Here is a 23,789-nt window from a genome sequence, read left to right as displayed (position 1 = left end):
ATAGCTTTCACAGGTCTGATGGCCATGTGATGATTTCTCCATCTTCCACCCACACTCAAATTCTCTTATATACATATGCACCCTCTCCAAATGAATGTGACGGTGTTTCCGCAGGTGCATCCAGTCCCTTCTCTCGGGCAGGAGTTGCACACAGGCCAGATTTACGGCCCTGACACAGGAATCCATTAAAGCCTTTTGGGGAATTCGAGGCCTAAACTCCCCTGTAATCGCTTTCATTATAGCTCGCAGCTACCAGCGAGCAGGGCAATCAGTGCCCAACATGTGTTCCTGTTTATTCCAATGGCAAAGGGCCTTAAGTGGCCGGCGAACACTTCTCTCAGCTATTTTTATGGAGCGGGTGGCGCTTAACCCTTTCAGACGTTGCATGTAGTCAAGACAACGGGTCCACTTGACCCCTGCTAGTCCGGATTGAGGCTGCTGCCCTTTCCCTTAAAATGAGATGAATTGGTGGATGGCCGTCGTCCGTCAAGGCCAGCCCAATCAAAGCCCTTAAAGAGCCTACTTCCCTACTTCCTTTCCCCGGCCACGGACACTGTAAATGGCCTCCAGTTTAGTGGCAGGCTTTGATAATGTGGCAAACGCTGGTTTATGGGCTGCCTTAGCGACTGGCCAGCTTTCTTATATATACATGTATGCGAGTGTGCGTGTCACAGCAGTGCTGTTTAATGACAGGCCTCGAGGCCTGAAGCCACAGCATGGAGCCATGCCCTATAATGCTTCACTACTTTAATTTGCCAATTAAAAGTGTTACTCAGGTGTGTTATAAAGCTCAGGGATTAGCAGTCTGACTGGTCTGTACCAGGCCAAGAAACTAATGTTGTTGCTTTGTAATTACGATCGGAAAATAATGCCTGAACGTTTGCTGGTCACTGAACAAATTTTCAGGTTTTATAACATTGTTCCACAAGGTTGTGTTTTCAACCTTTTCTTTTCTCTTTCAGGATCAGGCTCAAAAGTCACCCGTGCTTGCTGGCTTTAATGACTATTTCATTGATGGAGAAGACGAACAGGACACAGCCAGCAAGTAAGAGCCTGACTTTAATCAGATTTCACCCTCAGAGTGAACTGTTACCTACACATAATATGAACATTTGTCTTTTTTCCTTTAGAGTTTCATTTTATTGGAAATAAGGCAAGGCTTCTTGAGGCAATATGAAGGATTCAGTAATTCATTGGTTGATATATTGGTTCTCAAATTCCTAACAATACTGCCATCTGGTGTTCATCACTACCCTCACATTGATCTCAACAGTATTGAAAAAATCACAGATCATGAAGGTGTTTTATGAAGGGTGATTTCTCAGTTAGCTGAATAACCTAAGCAAGAAGGTAAGACTGTTCAATAAGGAAGTGCCTCATACTGAACAGCTATTTGGCTAACTAAGATATGTTTCCTTCTCAAATACTTGCGAAGTTTGATTGTAGCTGATAATATTAATGTTTGTGTTTGTCTGTAGGATCTCCTCGGAGGACAGTGGGGAGGTGCCGTCCTACACAGAGGACAGTGATGACTCAGAGTTGGAACGCGAGGCAGGACGGACAGGGCAGATGAATTTGCTGGAGGAGATCCTGGACTCTTTGAGCACCACCAGTATAGAACAGGGCAAACTCTCTGCTGCCAAGAGCCTTGACTTCTTCAGGTCACTGGAGGACCTCGATTGCGATTCCACGGTGAGGAGGGGAGCTCTGTTTTATCCTCAGCTACTTAACAGTTTATGAATGTGAAGACACTGTTGATTTGTTAGATTTTTTTTTCCGTTTTTTTTTGGTCTGAATAAATGTGGAAGGACATTGTTTACCATGAGCGACATGAATTTCTGACTTAGCAACAATTTAATTCAGTTCTGATTTTTAAGGAAGTAATTACATGTATTGTGAAATCACAGTTTATACAATGATTCAGTTTGAATATTTGGTTAAATTGAGAATTATTTGCAAAAATTCACTAACTACATTGAACAGTTTTGATAGTACTGGAATGTAGGTGATAAAAACAAAAATAGCGCATGGTTTTGTTTTGTTGAGAAGTTCAGTTTGGATGAAAAATGAAAGCTTTATTACAATGCAGATTTTTTGCATATTGTCATAACTTATACAAGACAAAGATAACCTGAGAAAACACAAAATAGTTTTTAAATAAATGTTTATTAAATATAAAGTTGTCCAGCATTAGCTGGCCTTGTGTGGAACAGTTAATCTTAGATACTTAATCAACCAATTAACCAAATGTACCAACTACTTTTTCACAAAGAGGATATAGGTGTTGCAGAATGTTTTTCCTTCAATAAATGAAATTATCTTTTAAAAGCTGTTTCTAATTATAAGACGTTTCTCTGTCTTATGTTACATGTTGTATGAGGATCTGAAATCCTTTACTGTGTCAGATGAGCAATTATAACAATGCAATTGCAGTTATATGACAATCAATTATAATATTCCAAAATATATGCAGTTCACTTGACACCTTATTAATGCATATGTTTCAGAACAAATCCAGATCTTCAAGTGGGAGCAGTCCGGCTCAGGCTGGCTCAGTAGGTGGAGTGGGCAGTGGAGATCAGAGTGGCTGGAACATGGGGCAGGATGACAGCGCTCTCCATGGCAAGCATCTTCCCCCTTCACCCCGGCGCCAGTGCAGCACCAGGTCCCTACCCGTTCCCTTGCCCAAAGCCTCCAAGGACCCTCCTGACACAGGCCTCCCGCAGCCTTCGGCCAGGAATTCTCTCCAAGAGGAACCTTTCCAGCCTGAAAAGGGCAAACCTCCTGTCGCTGACGCTCCTGCCCACCTAGAGCCCCTCTCAGACCAGCAGCTGAGCCCGGATGACCAGCAGCTGAGCCCGGATGACCAGCAGCCAGCGGCCTCCTGCACCCTCCGGAGGAAGGTCCTGTCCAAACAGACACTGAGGCAATACCAGGAGCGGCAAGGTGGGGCTGGAGCCGTGGTGCAGGGCGGCAGGCAGCCCTCAATCCTCGTGCCCTGGGAGAAGGGGCGACAGGGCCATGGAGGACAAATAGAGGAAGAAGGGGTGCAGGAGAAAGGCTTGCTAGAGGAGATAGAGTCCATGTGTCTCCTCAGGACAGCCCTCGACTCAGCTCAAGCAAGTTCATAACAACACCGGCCTGAACAAAAGCTGAGAATGCAAGCATCCTCTAAGCATGTTCATCCTCCCATCCTTCGCTTCTTACATATGCCACCTTCTTCTCCTTCTGCGTCTGAGGTACTGAGGATAATAGTGCTTTGATTTCTTAAGTGTGTTTCATGGTTTGAAGTTCTTGTGAACAGTAGATCTACATATTTCTCATGTTTGAACTCATGTATGAACATTTGAAAGGCGTGTAGAAACGGGCATGTTGCGAAGACAAATGAACGGTGAAGAGTGCTGTAATGGATGAAAAGGGACGGCGTTCCACCTTTTTTCTCCTGTCTCACAGTTAATATATATATACAATATTTTATATATATATATATATAGTAGATACGTCCCAGTTCCAATATACTTTGCAAAGACATTAATCACTGTAACTCTAAATTACTGTGTTTGGAAAACAAAGTTCTATCCAGATTAATGTATTTTTGAAAAGAAAAAAAAGACAGAGAGAATTTTAGCTAAACAAGATGCCTTAAACTGAGTTCTGATTTGCTTCTGGCACTACGTAGTGTTATCAGACGTTCACTCTGGAATCTACACATGAATGCTACCTTCGGTCGTCTGTAGCTGTAGGTTAATCGTATTCCTCCATGGCGTGTTCTTTGGAGGTGTGTGTGTGTGTAGCTTGGAGAAAAGCCGGCTATTTACTTCACATTTTCTGTGATTAATGAAACTTTTGTTTTTAGAGGCATGTTTCTTTTCCAAGACTATTCTCAGGTCGCTTCAGGTAGTATTTATATGTCGACTCCGGCCTTGCCGTACGGTAGACTGTCAGTATACAAACTGACCCTTGACCCTAGAGTGGTATGTGAACATATAGATAGTTAACACTGAATGATTCTAGTTTACTCTCTTAACGGTATGTTTGTCGCACAGCCTTAACATGTACAGTGGAGGCCAGTACACAGCACCTTGAATAATATTTTGCCTGTTTCAGATGCATGACCCCTGCTGTGCTGTACCAGAGCAGTGCAAAAATTATCGACTAATCACACCCAAAGTCCAGAAACCGCCCAGAGCTGAGCAATAGATTTCTTAACGATAGTTTAAATACTGAGTGACACATTGAGCTTTCAGGGAAATGTCTTTTATTTCAAAGTATGCCTGGCTTCTTCGGAGAGATTTGAGCTTTTTGTATTCACTTCGGTCACCTTTGGCTATTTACTCCAAAGCCATATTGGAGCAAACGAGTAGAAGTGTCAGTTTTGCAGGCACTTGTTTCATTTGAGCAGATTAAGTATTTAGGCTCTTAGGCTTAGTGATTTACGCCACATGCCATTCTGTCAGACACTTTAACAGCCGACCTCACCCCCTCCTGCGCACTGCTTTGTGGTAACGATGTGCTTGTAAAAGCATTCCATGATTTTTTTTTTTTCCTCCTTTTAAAAACCTCGCCTCAAATCTGTATTTCAGTTTTTATTTAGCCTGTTCACTCTTGCTCTAAAAGTCTGAGGCTGTCACGAACATATATGCAGGCTTTTCCAAGGCTTTCCTATTCTTTGGAAAATTGAAAGGCCCTAAAATAGAACCCTGATGAACTATGCAAATTCATTTTTCGGGTTCTAATAGATATTAAAGTTTTCAGCCCTTTGCAATAAGATGTCATTATATGAGTCTCCCACAAAGTCGTATGTGGTAAATATAACAAAAAATAACAAAAAATCTCAGTTGTATCATAAAGATAATCAGTTTTACTCTGAACTGCTGCTGAAGTGGAGTTTAGGAAAATCTATGAAGATTCAGAGGTACTGGTACTGAATTTCAAAGGTCAAAGAGCATTTGCTAAAAATGAATGTGCCATCCATTAGCAAATTAGCATAGTTCTGTTTATTAGCACTATGCTAATTTCATTCATTATTAATCACACTAGTATTTCTGAACAATTTATAACCTTAATTATTATGTAGCCATTTATGGATATATTTGGTACAAAATTAGGTTTGCCCTTTTATCTTTGCTATGTATTATATAACCTTTGTCTTTGCTAAGCTTGATAGAAACGTCGGTACAGGCTAAATTTTATGCATTTTTGTTTTTAATAGAAAGTCTTGCACTAGGTTTCAATTTCCAATTCCTCTTCAAACTCATTAAAATAACAGCAGCATCAGCAGCAGCTTTGACTTCTAGTCTGAATGTTAGGGTGTGCCTTAAATGAATAAGCGATTGATACTCAAGGACGGTTCAGAGTAGGTTCATTATTCCTTTCTTTCTTTTTCACAGTTTGCCTGATTGTACAGTCTTTGTTTTCATGCACGCTGCACATAATCTCTGTGTTATATAGATTCCCCTTAAAAAAGCTTTAAAAAGATGTATAGCTGAACATCATCATGTTAATTGAATTATTCGGTTTTACATACAACTTGTGGATAAAAGTTAAATGTTTAAATGTTTTGGATGTCACTCGGAGGGCCTGTTCGATCAAATGAGCACAGGAAATCTCAGTGGAATAGCTGGGACTGTCTCAGTGTAGCTTTGTCAGTATTATGCATTTAAAAGCTGCATCTAAACTAGCATTTAAGTAATACATTTTAGTAATACATAATACAGCAAAATACATTTAAGTATTTGTCTTTATTTTCATTTCACAAAATTTGTTTGGAAGAGGTATATTTATCAAGCATTTCGGATTAGAACACTGATTTAAGGTCTGTTCATGTGGTTCTTTTGAGCTATATAAAAGGCATAAGATGATCTCAGATCAGCATTTTTACTGTTTGATAAACATGTGCTTGAAATAGTCGTATGCAAAGGTTTGGGCAGTCCTGCTCTAATGACGTTTGGTTAATTTTAAGTGGTTAAAAAAATTCCTCTGCTGTTTTTATTGCCTGAAAAACAGTAACACTTTATTTGGATGGTCTACTGTAGCTGTTTTGTAGACTAAATGTCAGTTAAATGCTACTAAACTTGAGGTTGGGTGTGAAAGGTTCTATTAAATCTGTCTCTAACCCTAAACCTAACTGTAACCTTAACCTCAAGGCAAAACCTACACCTGCTCCTAAACCTAAACCTAACCCTAACCTTAATGTTGTTGATAATCAGCTATCACCAGAAAGTTTGTTAATGATATAAGTATCCGTAGATCATCTTTAGAGGACCATCCAAATAAAGTGTGACCAAAAACAAAGTGTGCAAAAATTACAGTACATTTTATTTTTTGTTTTATTTTTCCCAGTTGGATAATTTCGTCAAATAAATGTACACTGTGCACTTAAATATGCAGAAAGTGACATATTTAAGTGTGTTCCCTGTAGAGGATGTGTTTTCCCCCTCCTCCCCTCTGTACTTTGCCCTTTTTCATCAGTGACGATATATTTTGTACTTTTTCAGGCTTACGTTGCAGTCTTAGTGCTGTCGATCCAGTTTACTTCATCACTCTGTTACTTGTTCAGTACATTTAAAGTGATTTATGAAATCTTAAACTTTGTTAGGTACAAATGTGGCTACTTTTCTTTTCAGACCACATAATTTCCAAGTTAGCATAAATAAATAATGTTAAATGGTTATTATTTCTTTCTATTATTGCATTTGTTGGCATTCTAAAAACACTACTAGGCAGCAAAGACATTTTGCAAGAAAACAGCAAGTTCTGAAATTTAGTGGGAAATACTTGATCTGTAGTAGAAGCTGTTCTGAAAAGTCGTCTGAAGTCTTCGTCTCCTGTTTACAGATGATTCCTCTTGTTGAGCAGCCCTGGCTCTTAAATTGAAAGCTTACTACTGTGCTTACTTCCACCATACTTAAGGTTCTTACAAAGTGCATGATGAAAGATATATACGTTTAAAAGGACAAATAAACATGTCAGATTTCTTTTTTGTCAGTATGTTCATGCATGATCTTTTTTTTTTTTATAATTTTTGCTTAATTAATTTTTTTTTTAATTCTCTGATTTTACTGTGCAGTTATTTGACATTATATATTGTAGTGGAACTACTGTTGTTTTCTAGAATGTGCTTTTTACTACGAGTCAAAATTCTGCTTGTCAAAGATAAACTATGTACACATTTGTATGATTTTGAGCATTGCTGTAAGATGTCCTCACCAGAAAAAACAAAAATCAGCTTCTGTGCATGTGACCCACACTCCATACAGTCTTTTAGAGGAATTATAGGCTTAAAGAAATAATCAGAATATCATTTCGACACCACCATGTCAAAGTTTGGACAGATTCTCCTGTAATGATAATATATACCCAAAATGGCCTTTTGCTTCAGTGCCTACATGCGCAGCCCCACATACTTCAGCTGAGCTCTCTTGAGTGGCTGTAAGGGCTGTATTGAGTGTGAGTGCAATAAATAATGCTCAAAATCTTACATATTATAGCTTTAAACGACAAATGATCCTGTCTCCAGCATACAATCCCTAATCAGATCTATTCAAACATTCTCCTCCTGCAGTGACAATCAATCGCTGCCCTGTAATGACACACAAAGATAAAAATACAAAGATGTCACAAAGGAATGTGCTTTGATCCGTCAGGTGCTGTGGTGATCAGAGTATATGCATTTCAGTTGTGGTCTTAAGTGGTAAAAACTCTGTCCAAGTGCAGTTGCATGCCCTCTATTCAAACGTAATAGTGTTCAAGGACAGTAAAGGTCAATCTAATGTGTTGTTTCAGGAACTACTGGTACAACTGTATGCACTGTGAACTGAGAATAAATTATATAGATGTTTATGCAACTTTCATACCGTTTTGTTGTGTTGTTTTTATTTTTCTTGTAAAGTTTTGTGACGACATAAATAGTTCTTTTTAAAAAGTCACACAGAAAAATGATGAGGCAGATGAGTATAAATAAACCAAAACAGACATGATTCTCCATATAAAAAACAGAACTTACAGCATTACAGTGTTACACCGGGATGGTCTAATCTATATTTAAGGAAACTCTTTGTCATCTACATCTGACCATTCTTTTCAAAATTTCCTCAAGATCTACCATTCAACAATTTCACAATCTACTTCTACAGCTGATATAGAGCCAAGGCTATGCAATACTTGAGGCTGTCTGAAACCCTACTTGAGCTGGATTAGTTTTACTCAGGGAGGTACATTTAAGTGATTAAAGGGTCCCTTGCATCATGAAAGCGTTCTTCAGATTGATGAAAAGGATTCTATATAGCACCCAAAAGGGTTCTTCTGTTGTTGTCAAGCTTGTAACGATAGAAGAACCTTTTTTCAAAAAAGGTTCTATATAGAACCATCTACAGCACGTTCATGCATACTCTCCATCAATCTGAAGAACCCTTTCATGATGCAAAGAACACTTCAATCATGCAAAGGGGTTTTTGAGTGTTCATGGTTCTATATAGAACCATTTTCTTTACTAAAGAGCCCTTGAAAATCCATCTTTTTCAAGAGTGCAGATGAAACAAGTTCTATATGAGTTCTATACTTTTAATAGCCTATGAACATAATTTTTATTCTTTTTTTCAAACAGTCCGTAAAAGTTATAAAGGAAATCATTTTAGGACTATCATGGTAATAATATTGCCCAATTGGCTGGTTCCTCTAGTCTGACTGGCTGGCTGAATTTTCCCTCCTGTGCTCTGAGTGGCTAATTTTTTTTTACACTTTGGTTGGCTAGTTGAATTTCCCCTCCAATGTTCTGATTGGCTAGTTGAATTAAGCTTTTTGTTTCTTATTTAAACTGGCATAGAATTATTTAGCTGTATAAGTCTTAAACTCAGAGAGAATAATGATATTAAGAATATAAAATCACCCTAAGATAAATGCAATGATAAGGTTCTTGTAAGTGTACAAAACAATATATGACTATAGTAGTAATGGTCATATCATTGTATTGCTCAGAATAAAGAATTCAAGTTAAAATGAATTCATCTTAAATGAAAAAAGAATAAAGGTAAAAGAAATAATTACTAAAGCAGGTTATATGTCAAAATCGCTGCAAACTATTTGCCTTTAAATACATTTATTATTTAGCAGGGGTTCTTATCCAGTGGTAGGTGAATACAGTGTTAGGAGTCTAGCCCAAGGGCTCTAACTGGTACAGCATTGGTGTTCCTCTTTGGATTGGAATATTGAACCTTTGATCCATGACAGTGGTGTTATCCACTTGGCTATCCAACACGCTACAGCTATAAACAACTTATTTAGGCAGCTAATGATGGAAGCGCGTGTGACGTAGGCTAATCTCACTGTGTATTTACAAAACAGGTGGAGGATGTTTGGTGGGATGCTTGCTTACAGCCCCAAAAGGTTCTGAAATGACACTGATATGTAGATCCAGGCTATATATCTGTTTTATACAACAGTTAGTTCCGGCCACGCAAGCTGATTGGTTCGTTGAGAAGCGTACTAACCATGCTGTTATTCTCTATAACAGCATTGTTTCTTCACACTGTATCACTCCGCTGAGATGCCGTTGCTAAGCAACCACTTTGACAACTGTAGGAGCCATTTGAAGGTTTTTACTTCTTACTTTGTGCACAAACAGAAAATGGATACTTTGAAGATCACATTTGACCGACAGTCAATTTGGTCAGACTCTGAAGATGAGACTACACTAAATTCCAAAACTGTCATCACCACTGAGCTGCTTTTCAGTTGGCAGCTGTGACAGAAGAACAGCTAAACAACCTGAAAGCAGCCAGAAATGAACCGAATACCGTTCCCCAAACAAAATGGGCTGTAAGATGCTTTACAGACTGACCGGAACAAAACAAGGAGCTGGAGAACGAACTGCAGACTGTGCAGCGAGTGAGCGGAGCTCGTTACTCTGACGTAGCAACGAGCTGCTTGTTAAGGAACTATAATTTGGCGGAAGGAATTGCTAACATTAAAACGTTCAATGCCACGTTCACAGCCCAGTTTATTAATTTCTTACTTTATTTCTTTAACTGTTGTATAAAAGCTATAGAACACTTGAGGTCGTGTGTCGCGAATAACATCACGCCTTAGGCTCGTGCCTGCGACTAAATCACAGCCATAGTGTTATTTCGCGATAACACATTCCCTCTCATGTTCTATTGCTTAAGTATCTGTGGTAATCTGGGAAAATGACAGATACTTTATCACCCAGCCAGATTAACCTCCTGAGATAAAACCAATCCAGCTCAAGTGGAGTTTGTTTCATTTGGCAGTTGAATCACAGTCACTGTGACACCTCAGACCCAGTTTTTTAAAGATGGCTTCCGGCTCAGATGAGTCTCTCTGCAGGTGGCGGCTGAACGATGTTCCACATCTCCACGCGGGACCCCTCCTTCTCCTGTCGGCTCGGGCTGTAGGTGCCATGGGTAGCCCGCCGGTTCAGGGCCACCACAAGAGCCGTGGCCGCGGCCAGCAGAGCCAGAAACAGCACCACCGACACCAACGTCACAGACAGCAGCAGATCAGACGCCACACTCTCTGCATTCAGCTAGAAGAGGACACAGAACAGGCAGGGTCTGAGACGCGTTTGGTGGTAAAAAGAATAATCTTACAACTCTGTGTCCAAAAAAGTTGAAACATGCAAATCATTTAAACCCCATATTTACTTAATAATAGTAGAAAGACAGCATATCAAATGTTGGAACTGAGAAATTTTGTTTATTTTTTTTTAAATATTTGCCCATTTGGGTCCCTTGGAGAATATATACCCTGAACACGTCATATTAAATTTTGTTTAATTATCTCTCAGTTGTGACTCTTTGAAATAGGGAAAGAAAACCTGTCAAAAGCATGGATTAAACTTCCAAATGAGACCAATTTCGTGTTTATAATAAGGACAGGAGATATTTTATTGGTGTAACTATATACATAACTCTGCATTTATTGATACAGACTATACATTTAAAGGTAGCTCAACAACTGTAATGAATTACGTAATGATCTATAAGTAATTACGGATTGTAAACTTAATGCATAGCAAAACTAGATTTGTAAGCGTAAAGCCGGACCAGTTGTGTTACAGCTGGAAAGAACGAAATTGTGCATTCCTGATCTAGACTTTACGTAGAGAAGATGTCCAGTTTGTGAAGTTTATGATGCGGTCATTCTCCTGGCCTGGCTCAGTCCTGAATGCTGAACTGTGGAAGCCATTTAGAGACCTACTGGAAGAAAAACTGCAGTATTTCTCCCAGAGCATATCACCTCACTGCAGGCACGCAGACGCCTAGAGGTCCAAACAGCCTTCTATAAAGTCAACTTATAGCCTTACTTTTAAATATCTTTAAATACTTTTAAAAATATCTTAAGCTACTTTTAATTTGAAATCATTCATTTTGTCAGGGACATTAATATTATTAGTTTTGACATTTTATCTGTGAGGCCTCTGGAAGTTTAGCTGGTTTCCTGAACATAGAATAAGCCTAGTCTTAGTCTTGGACTAAATTGTAATATGTAATATGTAACTTTCTCACTATTATGTCTCCAACAAGTTGGTTTCAGGACATGCCACTTCACCTGCTAGCATCTAACATTAAACTAAATGTTTACATTAGGCTACCTATTGAGGATATTAAAATGATAAATAATGAATAACAAATGCTGCCAGGCAGTGCACTGAGGCAGGAAGGCGTCCTGTATGGCTTGAACTTTGATATAAAACACTGCCCACTGCAGTTCCTCCATTTGGCAGTTTTTTTGAAGGACACCTTGATGCATCCCTAACTGCCGTACATTTCCCATAATTCTGTGTGTTAGTGTCAGTTTGGTCAGTGGTCGGGGAAAACAAGTTGAAGGCACCTGCACAGTGGAGGAGAGTGGTTTGTGTACAAATTCAAGTTATTTGTGATTGTTTTTATGTACATGAAAATGAAAGTTGTTTTAAAAGTGTACCTGTGTTTTGCTATGTAAACTTCTGTTTGTGTATCTCTATATTACTTGTAACCTACAGGGGCCGTTCAGATAAGCTGCAGTATTCATTATAGTTAGGCTAATTGCAAAGTAACTTTTAACAGAGTTTTTATATAAGTAAATCACAACCATGTTATTTTTACTTTAGTATATTTCTAATAAGTAATAAACTTAGATATTTTTAAATTCTAATAACCATTTCAGGGTTTAAAAAGGCCTATATTTCACAACTCAACTTTAGCAGGTTGACTGATCTAATGTTACCTAAAAAGCTACTTTTAAGCTAATGTTCAAGGTGAGCTAATTCTTAGGTAGGTTAGCTTAGCCAGTAAAGTCAGCGAAATGTTTCTTTTTTTGTGAGGAGTTTCTTTAACGTAAAATACCACATTTTGATAAAAAGTGCAATATCCTCGTCTACTTAATGCTAACGGCTAACACTAACGCAGCTAAATGCTAACAGCTAGCAGTGAGCTGTTAATTTTGTGAGAACTTGTCATATTGCTGCATTTGAAGCGCGTCTCAAACATATGAAAGCCTGTTTCCACCACTTGAATAAAAAAGTGTTAGTGAGATAACGTCTCATAACAGTGAGGTCACTCCATTTATGCTAATGACTTAACATCTCAAAATGACTTGGTGTCTTATAATGAGTTAATCTCATAATAATGAGAAAGTTTCTCATGATTTAGCATCTCATAATAATAGTGTCTCATGCGTTAATCACATAGCAATGAGAAAGTTTGATTGAGAAAGAGAAAGAAGATTTAGCATCTCATAACTATGACTTAGAATCTCATAACAACAAAATATCTCATAATAATGAGTTAATGTCTCATAATGAGTTAGTATCTCATAACTATGAGAAAGTTTTCAGTTATGACTTGGTATCTCATGAGTTAGTGTCTCATAATCATGGCTTAGTATCTCATAATAATGACAGTATCTCACAAGAATGACAGTATCTTAGGATAAGATGCTAAGGCATTATTAAATACTAGAGACTAGAGAAAGTCATAATTATGACAGTAACTCATTCTAATTAAATCGTATCTCAGTATTATGGGATGTTAACTCTTTATTATGAGATAGCAAGTCATATTTATGAGATGCTACATCAAAACAATGAGATACAAAGTCATAATTGTGGGAAACTTTCTCATTATTATGATTGACTAAATGACTATATGGTGGAAATGGGCTTCCATACAAACACGATTCTGTTACAGGTACCTTCACCACAGCGTGAGCAGTAAGGCATCGAGGCAGCTGCTTTCAGTTTCAGACACGGGCAGAGTCGCAGGTTGCAAAACATTTGTTTGACCACACTTACTATGTATGAGATGTATATGAAATATACAGTAGAATGCACAGCGATTGTAAACTAACTGCATAACTCACTACGTAACCATACATAATTACATAACTACATCTGAAGAGTCTATCAAAACAAGTAATAACACTCAACTAAGGGTTAAAGTTCAGCCTTTAAATCAGAATTAAAGGCGCTCACACATTCCCGAAGTTCTGACTGTGCTGTTCTGAGCAGCAGTGACAGGTAGAGGCTCAGAGGCCTTTGAAGCTTCATTCTCAGTGAGTGGAGCTGAGCTCATCACCTGTTCTATGACTGTGGGCGGATTTCTGTGCCAATGTGTGTATGTGTGTGTGACTTCCTCCAGATGAACGACCCTGTCATCGGGATAAGCTGCTCCCATACATCTAGCCTGCGTTTTCCCGACCTGCAGCGATGCTGCCACCGCTCTGCTGAGTTGCATTTCGTGGAGAAGCGTGCAGCGTCTTTCTGCTGGCCCAGCACTATTCACTCACTCTGAAGGCGCACACGTCTACAGTACAGCCACCAGCTCAGCTCAGACTCTCCCAATCCTCCGAGATTTATGCTTCAGCACACACAAAACTGGCCCCGGCTCATTTCTACCCTGTCGCATGATTTCTGACTTGTTTAAAGTTGGTAAGATTTTTAGTTTAAAACTTTCCAAAATTAACTACAATTATCAACAGAATGTGAAGAAATAACAGTTTTGACATTGTCAGTTTCGACTTTGTACCATGTTGCAGAGATATCTACTGAAGTTGGCATGCTAACCTGCTAATCCTGGCCTAGCCTGTTTTGTAATACCACTTTGCATTGTAGCGTTGAGTCTCTCATCAGGCCAACATGAAGTAGCACTGTCCTGAGACTGCATTCTAACCTCTTGTCAGCCATACTGAAGGCACCGCCCCCAGTTGGACCATTTAAGGACACATAGCCAATGAATGGACCAGTAAACACAATGACGGCTGAAGCTTTTGGCAAGTGACCATTATCACCACCACTGCTCACTCCCAGCAAGAAGCCTCAGTTCTTGGTGGATAAAGGGATGAAGCTTGATGCTGATTTTTTTCTTCTAGACTAGTAAGAGGGAGGTGGAGGGACTGTGCATTTCCTTGTGTCTTACAGTAGGGGTGGACACCACATCATTCTCGTAATATGCTGCCCCCTATTTGGAGTGTGGAGTATGAATTCAACAGGTTGTGTCATCTTACATACTGCACCTTTAAAGGGAAATTCCATATATTTTTCAAAATGTCTGCATAATTATATGGTTGAGATGTAAACATAGTCATTTAGAGTGGTTTGGTGAGAAACACTTCATTCTACAGAAACTTACTAAGTCAGTTTTTCACAGTGGTGTGCCTCTAAAAGCTCCCTGACAGAAAGTTATTACATGAAATGATTCTGAATACTCAGCCTGATGTCTGAGACATTATTACAAAACTACCGTAAAACAAAGTTTTGGTATAAAACGTATGTTAATCAGTTTATTTTAATCTATTCATGATGGAGGGATACATGAAGAGTGTTATAAGGCAAAATAGTCCCCAGAGAAAACTCTTTTATTAGATTAACTACATCACATATATCAGCACTACATATAAAACTCATGTAGGTTCATTGGTGGTTCTGGATAGTAAATAACATGGCTATATTTGTGTTGTAGACATTGTGACCCCTGGTTCCTATCACTACCACTGTATAGAAATCTGACTCTGTAAGTTTCTCTATGATGAATCATTTCACACCAAACCACTTCGAATGACTTTGTTTACATTTCAACCACTGAGTTACGTAGATGTTTTGAAAAAATGGTGGAATTTCCCTTTAAGAGAAAAGAACCGAAGGTGCTCTGCTGCACATATTAAAACAACATCTATAGAAGCTTCAACATGTTTTAAGTTATCCTACATTTTACTTGTATTGTATGTATTTTCCCTTGAGGTCCACTTATAACATTTGTGTGGGTTTATATACCTAAAACAGTCGGAATTCATTTTCACATGACCATTTTCCAACCTCTCCTTTTAGCTTAGAATTTACAGTGACTTTTTTGCTACTGTGTCTTTAAGACTGATATATGTAAATGACATCTGTTCTGATTGGCTGCCTTGTAGTGTACCTCATTAAAAAAAACTTCTTATACCTTCAATGTGAGTGGGCGGGGCTAAACTGCTATAGGCAGATATCTGTAAATATGTTGGTTTTTGTGATGTCATTAACAATTTTGCAGCTTTGTTTTCATACATGGCCTGTAGGGACACTTTGAAGCTTTAACATCTACTACAGCATTTACAGTGGACGATCCAAATGAAGTGTTACCAAAAGCAGTGACTGTAATTGAGATGACAAATGTTAAAAGTATTTTCAGGTGCTGCTTCCGAAGCAGGGCAAGCAGTCAAAAAGTATTTGGGGGTGAGCTTCCATGAGGTCACACAGTGTGTCAGATAGGCAGGTGCTGTCAGGTGATCGCTCTCCCACATGTATCCTGTTAGTGAGGATTAGCAAGGAGGCTATCTTTAAGTCTCACACTAGCATGCTACACATGGGTTTAAAGAACAGCTGAGGAAACTCTTTAGCTCTTTAGCTGATTCACAAACCAAGAAATAGTCCAGAAAGTCTAATTTACACAGTTTATCCCACAACATGTTTGGTGTTTGAAGCTTGCTTCTTCAATTCTGCACTGACCATGAGGCTAATTTAGCTAACGAGTAAGAGAAGATTAAACTTCAGCAGTTAGCATTGTGCTTAATAAATTCCTAAGTCATCATTTTACCTCAGACCATGTTGAGTTCTTAAAAAAAATATGCAAAATATATGACTAATATGACAAAATATATTACAATATGCTTTTCTGAGTGTATTGTAGATATCGTGAGTGCTCTAAGAACACTGACCAACAGATTTCATTACGAAAGCATAATTAGGCCTGTATTGTTGAATTTAGTTGAGAAAATCATTGTATTCATAATTTTTATAGTAATCTCTTTAGTGGTTTTTAGTGATTTTTTTGTGTCTGTTCCAACTTCAAACTTTCAAAAAAAAATATTGTGGTACATGTCATGTATTGTGAAAGTATTGCAGTTTCATATTTCTGCCATATCGCCCACCCTGCTACCACTACTGTTTTCAGCAATGCTATGTACTTTTTAGTGCGCTATATACTTTCATTGCTTGTTAGCAACATTAACCCCTTAAAATCTCAGGTTTATTACATACTAAGGTTTATTATTCAGTAACTACAGGGACGTCAGTGCAAACTGGCTGAGCAATTCTTAGGTAATAAAACTTTGGGCCTTCTGGTGGGCCCTTGCCATATAAGGGGTTAAACTTGTAGCTCAAGTACAAAATAAAAGAAGCAAATTTTGAACACCAAATATGTCTTGGCTGGTCAGGGTAAAGTAAAAAAGATACAAATTAGATTTTTTATTGATGTATGGTAGAGTCATCTAGTGGGTTTGCCTTCTCAGCTCCATCTTGGTCTAATTTTGTGTTTTGAACTGAATATTTTTTTAACAACCAATATTACATCTGTTGAATGCTTAAACAAAAATTGGTGACACTTTATTTTAAGTGGTCATTTGTAGATGATTAGTAAACTAGATTATCAGTAACACATCAACAACATAGCAGTAATGAAACTTCTGAATACAGGTAGAGGTAAATATCTAATATCTAGGCAAAACCTAACCTTACCAACCTTACCCAAAACCGTAATCAAATGAAGCTCCAGTTACAGAATAGTGTCAGCAGTGTGACTGAAACAGCTTGTTGAGGATGTTGAGATGGTCTGTATTAAACCTGTTACATGTTTAGTAGCGTCTCAGATTAACATCTACAGATATGAATTTGGACCCTCCAAATAAAGTGAAAAACAACTGAATTCAGCAGATTATAAACAAATCTTATTTACGCAGTTTATTAAAAGTCTCTTGATAATCTATGAATGTATTCACTGCTGCTACATCATTGACGTTGTTGGTGTTACTGAGAGTCTGTTGAGTGTTTATTTCATCTAAAATGGACCACTCAAAATAAAGTGTCACCCAAAAATCACTACATTCTTTAAAAAACAGCTCTTCAAAGTTTCTTTAGTAAAGGCAATGGTTAGAACCTTGAATACATAAAGAAGCACCTGAATGCATACATCATTCTGAGCATGGTTACATGGTTTCTGATGGAAAACCTGTTGTATATGGTTCTTGACAGAACCTTTTAAAAATGACTATATAGTTAAAAATATTTCTGCTATTGTTACGAGTCACCAGTTTCGCCAAGAGTTTCCGAACTCCTGGCCATTTTCATTGCGACACAGTTTTCAAATCAGTTTCAAGCTGTTTCAAACTTGCACAATGCTCGCCAGCCCCCGGCATTCAGCAGAGTCAGGATGGGCACCAAGACAGTGATGACTTGACAGACTGCAGCTGATTCTTTGACTGCATTTTCGCTCGTGATGGCTTGACGTGCCTGCTTCAGTTGGCCTGTCCTTCAAAATCTGTAGCAACAGCATCTCACAGCGTACGAAAAAGACAAACTATGGGGAGAGTCACAGCACTGTGATGACAACAGACAATAGACAGCTAAACAAAATTTACATCTACAGAGACAAATAACAGCACAAGAATGGACAGAATGGAAAGAAATGTTTTATTAAAGATAACAACGCTAGATGACATCATTAGAGAACTATATACAGACACATGACAAGAGTATGTTCTGGTCATGACACACACTAACAGACAGATGAACAGACAGATGAATGCATGAAAACTATACTAGTAGATGCTAACAAATACACATATTTAGGGTCAAAAGTGAGAAGAGTTGAAGTTGAATTGTAGTAATATGTTGTAAATTATACATGAATAAATAAAAATGCATAATAAATAGAAATACTTTATGATGATCACTCGTGAATAGTGACATAAGTGCTTGTAAATGACTGAACTAAAGATGAAATACACATAAAAAACAGAACAGTATGTCATATTTCAAAAAAACTGCCTATGTCTAATGTAAATCACTAAACTTCTCGGCTTAAGACGATATGAAAAAAAGTAAATGGAGGCTATTACATGCTCAAGTACTGTCATAACCAATAAATATACATATTTGGGATATTTTAAATAACCCATATCCAATTATGTACATTTTCAATATGTGAACTGTTCTCCCTGTTCAAAGCTTTGTGCAGTGTTTTATACAGCACAGATCTTAATTTATTATAACTTGAAAAATTGTTTATAACTTTATTATAACTTTAAAATTGATAGAAAGGCACAAAATAGATCCCTTTTTGTCTTTATTTCAAGTACTGGAAGTTTGATAACAAGGAAATTTTACTGGTGTAGCAAATGGACAAAGTAGTATTACTGAGGGCCTCAAATCATGACATTATGACATACTCATGACCCACCTGAGATAAAACCTGATGACAATGGACCTCCACATGGACGTAATTAGTCCTGGTGCTTAGGTAGCACAACCAAATTCATAGTGAACTCTGCTTCACTCTCTTATGAAATTCTTCTGTAACCTCACCCACTGGGGTACTGCACTGCAAAAAATCTTGGCAAGTAAAAGCATCTTAAATACAGGCAATATATCTACTGTTTCTCTGTATTGAATTGTTTTAGCAATATTATACGATTATTTGCAAAATATGGTTGCAATATGAGAAGAGATTGTATTCCTCCAGGAGGGGAAAGAACTCTGAGAACCTGGTCTGGAGTTCTGGGTGGTTCTGCTTCAGCATTTTTTACAGCAGCCATAAATTCATATGGTTTTTAATGTCCTGTTTTTCTTCAGTAAGCAAGCTGGATTTTTGCCTCTGTAGTTAAGACAGCAGGTCAATATATATAAAATAGTTTTTTGCATGTTTATATGCTACTTTTTATACGTGTGGCAGCTGTACACAATTTTTGACATCAAGAAAGCTGCAGTTGTGCTGTCCGTTTAATCTCAGCACGGCTGTCTTTGTGGACAGGGCTGAATTTTTCACAGCAGGAGGTTCTCACTACACCCCTTTCACCACTTATTGCTCACTAGCAGCTCAACAGAGTTTCAAACAATCGACAGAGAGAGAGCCAACAGTGTCCTAGTTACTCTGATAACAGAATTACAGGGAAAAATATTAATTTTAAATATCCAAGTCAATTTCCTTTCTGCTGGTGATATGGTCACTAGTAGTCCTGCAGAAAGGGGCCAGGCTAGAGACCAGAAACATAACCCCTCCACCCCCCCCTTGAAGAACAGAGGGTAGAAATGGACATTTATAGGAAGGTAGACTGGAGGGACGAGGAGCTTCAGACATGGTTCTCCAACCAAACATAAGTTGTTTTGAAGTCTATTTCAACCTATTTCTAGTTTTTTTTTTTTTCATTTCATCTTATCAGGTGAAATTATCCCACTGCACTGGCAGTTCATTCAGCTTGATTTCTGAAATAATGCTTAAGGAAAGTCAAATTCCTTCATCAATTAATTCAAATAAAAATGTCTAGAAATAATATTCTTAAACAGTCTTCTAATGAGAAGTATCAGAAATATTACGTACATGTAAGAAGCTTTCACATGTGAAGATGCCTTACAGAGCAAGTTTATAATTGAGCTTATAGCTGAGGGAATAAAACGTTTTTGTTTGCAATAAAATATATTCTGTGTAGAAAATACTGCAGTTTAGAATAGCAGCCCATGACATAAACTCTAATGACCAGCATATCTCAGCAGCGCCTGACAGTTTTTGCTAAATTGCTCACGTACACCCCTCTTCTACTGGACTTGACTGTTTATCAGCAGTGGAACAGGATTGTAAGTATGACAGCCAGCTCTTCTCATAACCACACACACACACCCACACACACACACACACACACACACACCCACACACAGCTCATTCATTCTCCCCCCAGTCCACGGCCGGCTCGCCTTCGTCCAGCCGCAGTATGAGGTAAGAGAGCAGCTGGAACAGGTTCTGCCAGAGTAAAACAGCCACGTAAAAGTAGATGTCGCTTACATCGATCTGACAGGTCTCGCCCCCGTAGCTCAGCTCGCACACGCAATGGAACTTGTTGACCAGGTTGCGGCAGTAGCCGCCGTTCAAGCACGGGTTGGACTTGCACTCGTCCAGCTCCTGTTCACACCTGAATGCAGACACATGTATGAAAGTCAAGTGGGAAAGATAAGCTTTAATTCCTAAATAGGGAAGACTGGAGTTAGTTGTAATATTTTCCATGTTTTTGGTAAACATCAGTGACCTAGTGCTCAAAAACACTGATTTTGGACTCATTTTTTTGTCTGTATTTATACCAAAGCCTTTCTAAATGTATTTGATATTAAAGGGCTTTATTCTACTTTTTTGTTGCATGTTTTTCATGTTTTTCCCTGAAATGCACTAATAATGTTCATGTGGTACCAAACACAGCTATGATTCATTTTTACATGACCACGTACACATCAGGGTTTCTCATCCACTGGGCCGTGGACCACAGGTGGGCCATAAAGCACCCTCTGGTGGTCCTTGGGCCCTCAGGGAGAAACCAAGTGGTCCTTAGTGGGCTGGCGACGGCTCTTTATGTCATAAAAAATTAGTAAATCTGAAGAAATAAATATAAATTTTTTCAAACGGTAATGTTAACACAAGACCTGCAACAAAGGCGCTCAAAAAAGGGCTATACTTTGGTATAAAAAGTGCTTTGCAGAAACATTCTGCTTAATTCGCTATCATTCCTCTCAATTCCTGCTATAAAACAAGCTTACTGAAACTCATTCAAACAGCTGTTTCCATTGTATGAACTAGAAAGTGATACCAGCTCCAACTCTTACATCAATAAGGAAAGCAAAACTTGGTTTTCCGTGATATGGGTTATTTAAACCAATAGATCAAAATTTTAAATTTGACCCCAGGCATTTTTTTTAATTGAACTGCTGTTGACTGGAGCATTTGGCAGCTGACCCCAGTCTCCTGTAAGTGTTTCCTGAATGTCTTGAATAAACTCCTTCCTTATAAGTCAAAGTTATTCATCTCAGCAGTGTTCATAAGTAAATTCCCCTCTTTTGAGAATGGTCATTCAGTCTGGCCCTCACTCAGAGTGCGCAAGAGAAACAGAAAGAAAAGCAAGAGAGGATGAGTGACCGAGTGAGTGAATGAATGACTGACTGACAAAGAGACAAACTCACCGGTGACCGGTGAAGCCGGGCAGGCAGTCACATGTAAAGGCTGCCTCAGAGCAGTTACCCCCATTAAAGCACGTGTAGTTCCGTTTCTCGTCCCCACAGATGGACACTGGGAGCTTGGGGCCTCTGGGGTGAAAAGAAAAGAAGAGGAAAGAAAAGAAAATAACAGAAAAGAAAAGATGAGGCAGGCTCCCCTGTGCTTTGGAGAGCCCCATGAGGGGCCACCGGCTGTCCCCCCCATCTCCATCCAGCACAAAAGCGGATTAGCCAGCGATCAGGATAATGAAATTAGCATCTGAATGGACCCCCGACTGCTAAACAAGAGCATATTAAATCTTCGCTGTGTCTGAGGATTAACATCAGTCTAATATGGACCGCACTAACAATATCAATGTACTGTAAGGGAAAAAAACGCAAATGTCCGATTTTACGAATATTCTCAATGTCAGGATATTCCAAGTCATGGAATATGGAAAAACAATGAGGCTATTATTCCTTCTTTGGAATGAGGATGCTGTAAGTGGCCTCATTTGATCACTTTATGAGTTAATGGTGCTGCAAGCATTGTGGTGGTTTGATATTTCAGGAAAATACAGCAATAAGTACAGAGGTAACGAAAGAAACAAAGATGAAACTCACATGTTCTTGACAACTATGTACCAAGGAATCTCTTCAACTTGGTCGCTGTGAGGGGGCAAACAAACAGAAAACAGAAAATGTGATTCTTTTTTGTTTTTCCACAAGAAAACTTTGCACCAAAGATGTCTCTCGCTCTGGAGGGGAGAAAAGATGGATGTATTACATCTCCCCGCTGCCTGCGAAGCACTTTCAAAGGAGACGAGAGGAAACGATGTGGCAGCAAGACGTGTTTACGAGATAAATGGTTGCAGGCGTGCCTCTGATGCTGCCCTAAAGGCAAAGCACAACCACGGGGGGGGGGTCTGCCTCAACAGAGACACTATTATAACCATCGCTGCTTTTAAATGACACTTATGGCAGCAGTCATATTACCACAAATACACTCACACACACATAAATAATATCATAAAAAACATTTGCATTCTCAGGCTAACAAATCAGTCCCAGAGGGCACTCAAGTTCAGTAAAAGGAAGACACTGTTGTGCTTCTTAAAGGAGATTCTTTGTATTTGCTTTTCACCCCATTAAAATTTACAAAGGGTAGAATATAGTTCTGTATTCTCTTTATTAAAAAGCGCCACGTACTGCTTCATGAGAGTATTGTTTTTTCATATGTGTGTGATTTAAGCTCTTGCTTTAGTTAAGATCAATGGTGCGTGTTCAGACTTGGGACCATGATCACCCTGAGCACGGAACACACTCTAATGAGGTGAACAGAGAAGATGAGTGAAGAGAAAACGAGGAAAAGTACTTCATACTTCACAAAGATTCCCTGCCTTAGAACTGCTGCTACAGTGGTCAGTCCTCATTTATTCAAGTCTGATTTTGTAGTTTTGCACTAATAATAGAAACTGACCACCAATTAGCATAATGCAAACTGCAAACTTAAACCATCAAGCACTGATTTAACCCCTTTTCACAGTGCATGCTAAGGATGTGCATTTCGACTAATATTCAAGTGTCCGTGAGGGTTAAAGAAAGGATAATAGGGAAGTAAAACCAACAAAAATTGGACTTCGGCCAACACTGATGTAGGGCTGTAGCTTACCTTTTTATTGTATTTAAATGTTTAAATGATTGTGGTGATTTTACACAATTTTTTCACATCAAGAAAGCTGCAGTTGTGACCATTTCACCTCAACATGGCCGTCTTTGTGGAGAGGTATAAGTTGTTTTTACAGCAGGGGGGGGTCTCTCCCACCTCCTTTTACTTCTCATTGCTCACTAAGAGCTCAACAGAGTTGAAAAACTTCACACATAAAGAGCCAACAGGCTCTAGTTACTCTGATAACAGAGTTAAAGAGAAACATATTACTTTAAAATGTCCAAGTTAGTTTCCTTTTTGCTTGAGGATTGGTCACTAGTGATCCTACAAAAAGAGGCCAGGCTAGAGACCAGAAACACCATTTTAATCCATTTTTAGTGATCTTATCAAGTAAAATTATACTGTGAATAAACTATTAAAAGAAGTGAAATTCCTTTATCTCGAAACAGATTAAATATATTCTTATAGCAGTCTTATAATGAGAAATATTAGAAATATTAATGTAAGATCCTTTTACATACAAAGAATTTGCCTTACAGAGTAAGTTTAGGACCGAGTTTATGCTGACCTCCTTTCAGGAAAGGAGTAAACAAGAAAAAATGGACATAAATGTAGGGCTGTGGACCTACCGTTTTAGTTGAT

General features: G+C 38.5%; 2 protein-coding genes across 2 annotated transcripts in view; one reads left to right on the top strand and one right to left on the bottom strand.

Annotated features, from left to right (window-relative positions):
• The window catches only part of dennd1b (DENN/MADD domain containing 1B), a 131,833-nt gene extending 123,980 nt beyond the window's left edge, over positions 1–7,853 (top strand). Inside the window, 4 exon segments of the mRNA XM_036585923.1 lie at positions 963–1,045; positions 1,479–1,692; positions 2,508–3,103; positions 3,105–7,853. Coding sequence (XP_036441816.1) covers positions 963–1,045; positions 1,479–1,692; positions 2,508–3,103; positions 3,105–3,156 — 945 coding nt within the window. The 3' untranslated portion in view covers positions 3,157–7,853.
• A 2,471-nt stretch (positions 7,854–10,324) lies between these two features.
• The window catches only part of crb1 (crumbs cell polarity complex component 1), a 34,475-nt gene continuing 21,010 nt past the window's right edge, over positions 10,325–23,789 (bottom strand). Inside the window, exons 10-13 of the mRNA XM_036586725.1 lie at positions 22,103–22,147; positions 21,467–21,589; positions 20,304–20,430; positions 10,325–10,543 (exon numbers count right to left, since the gene is read on the bottom strand). Coding sequence (XP_036442618.1) covers positions 10,325–10,543; positions 20,304–20,430; positions 21,467–21,589; positions 22,103–22,147 — 514 coding nt within the window. The remainder of the gene's footprint in view (positions 10,544–20,303; positions 20,431–21,466; positions 21,590–22,102; positions 22,148–23,789) is intronic.

The sequence above is a fragment of the Colossoma macropomum genome, unplaced genomic scaffold (genome assembly GCF_904425465.1).
Source record: "Colossoma macropomum unplaced genomic scaffold, Colossoma_macropomum, whole genome shotgun sequence".
NCBI classification, from domain to species: Eukaryota; Metazoa; Chordata; class Actinopteri; order Characiformes; family Serrasalmidae; genus Colossoma; species Colossoma macropomum.
Note: the sequence above shows the minus strand (reverse complement) of the source record. Positions and strands in the feature narration are given on the sequence as shown.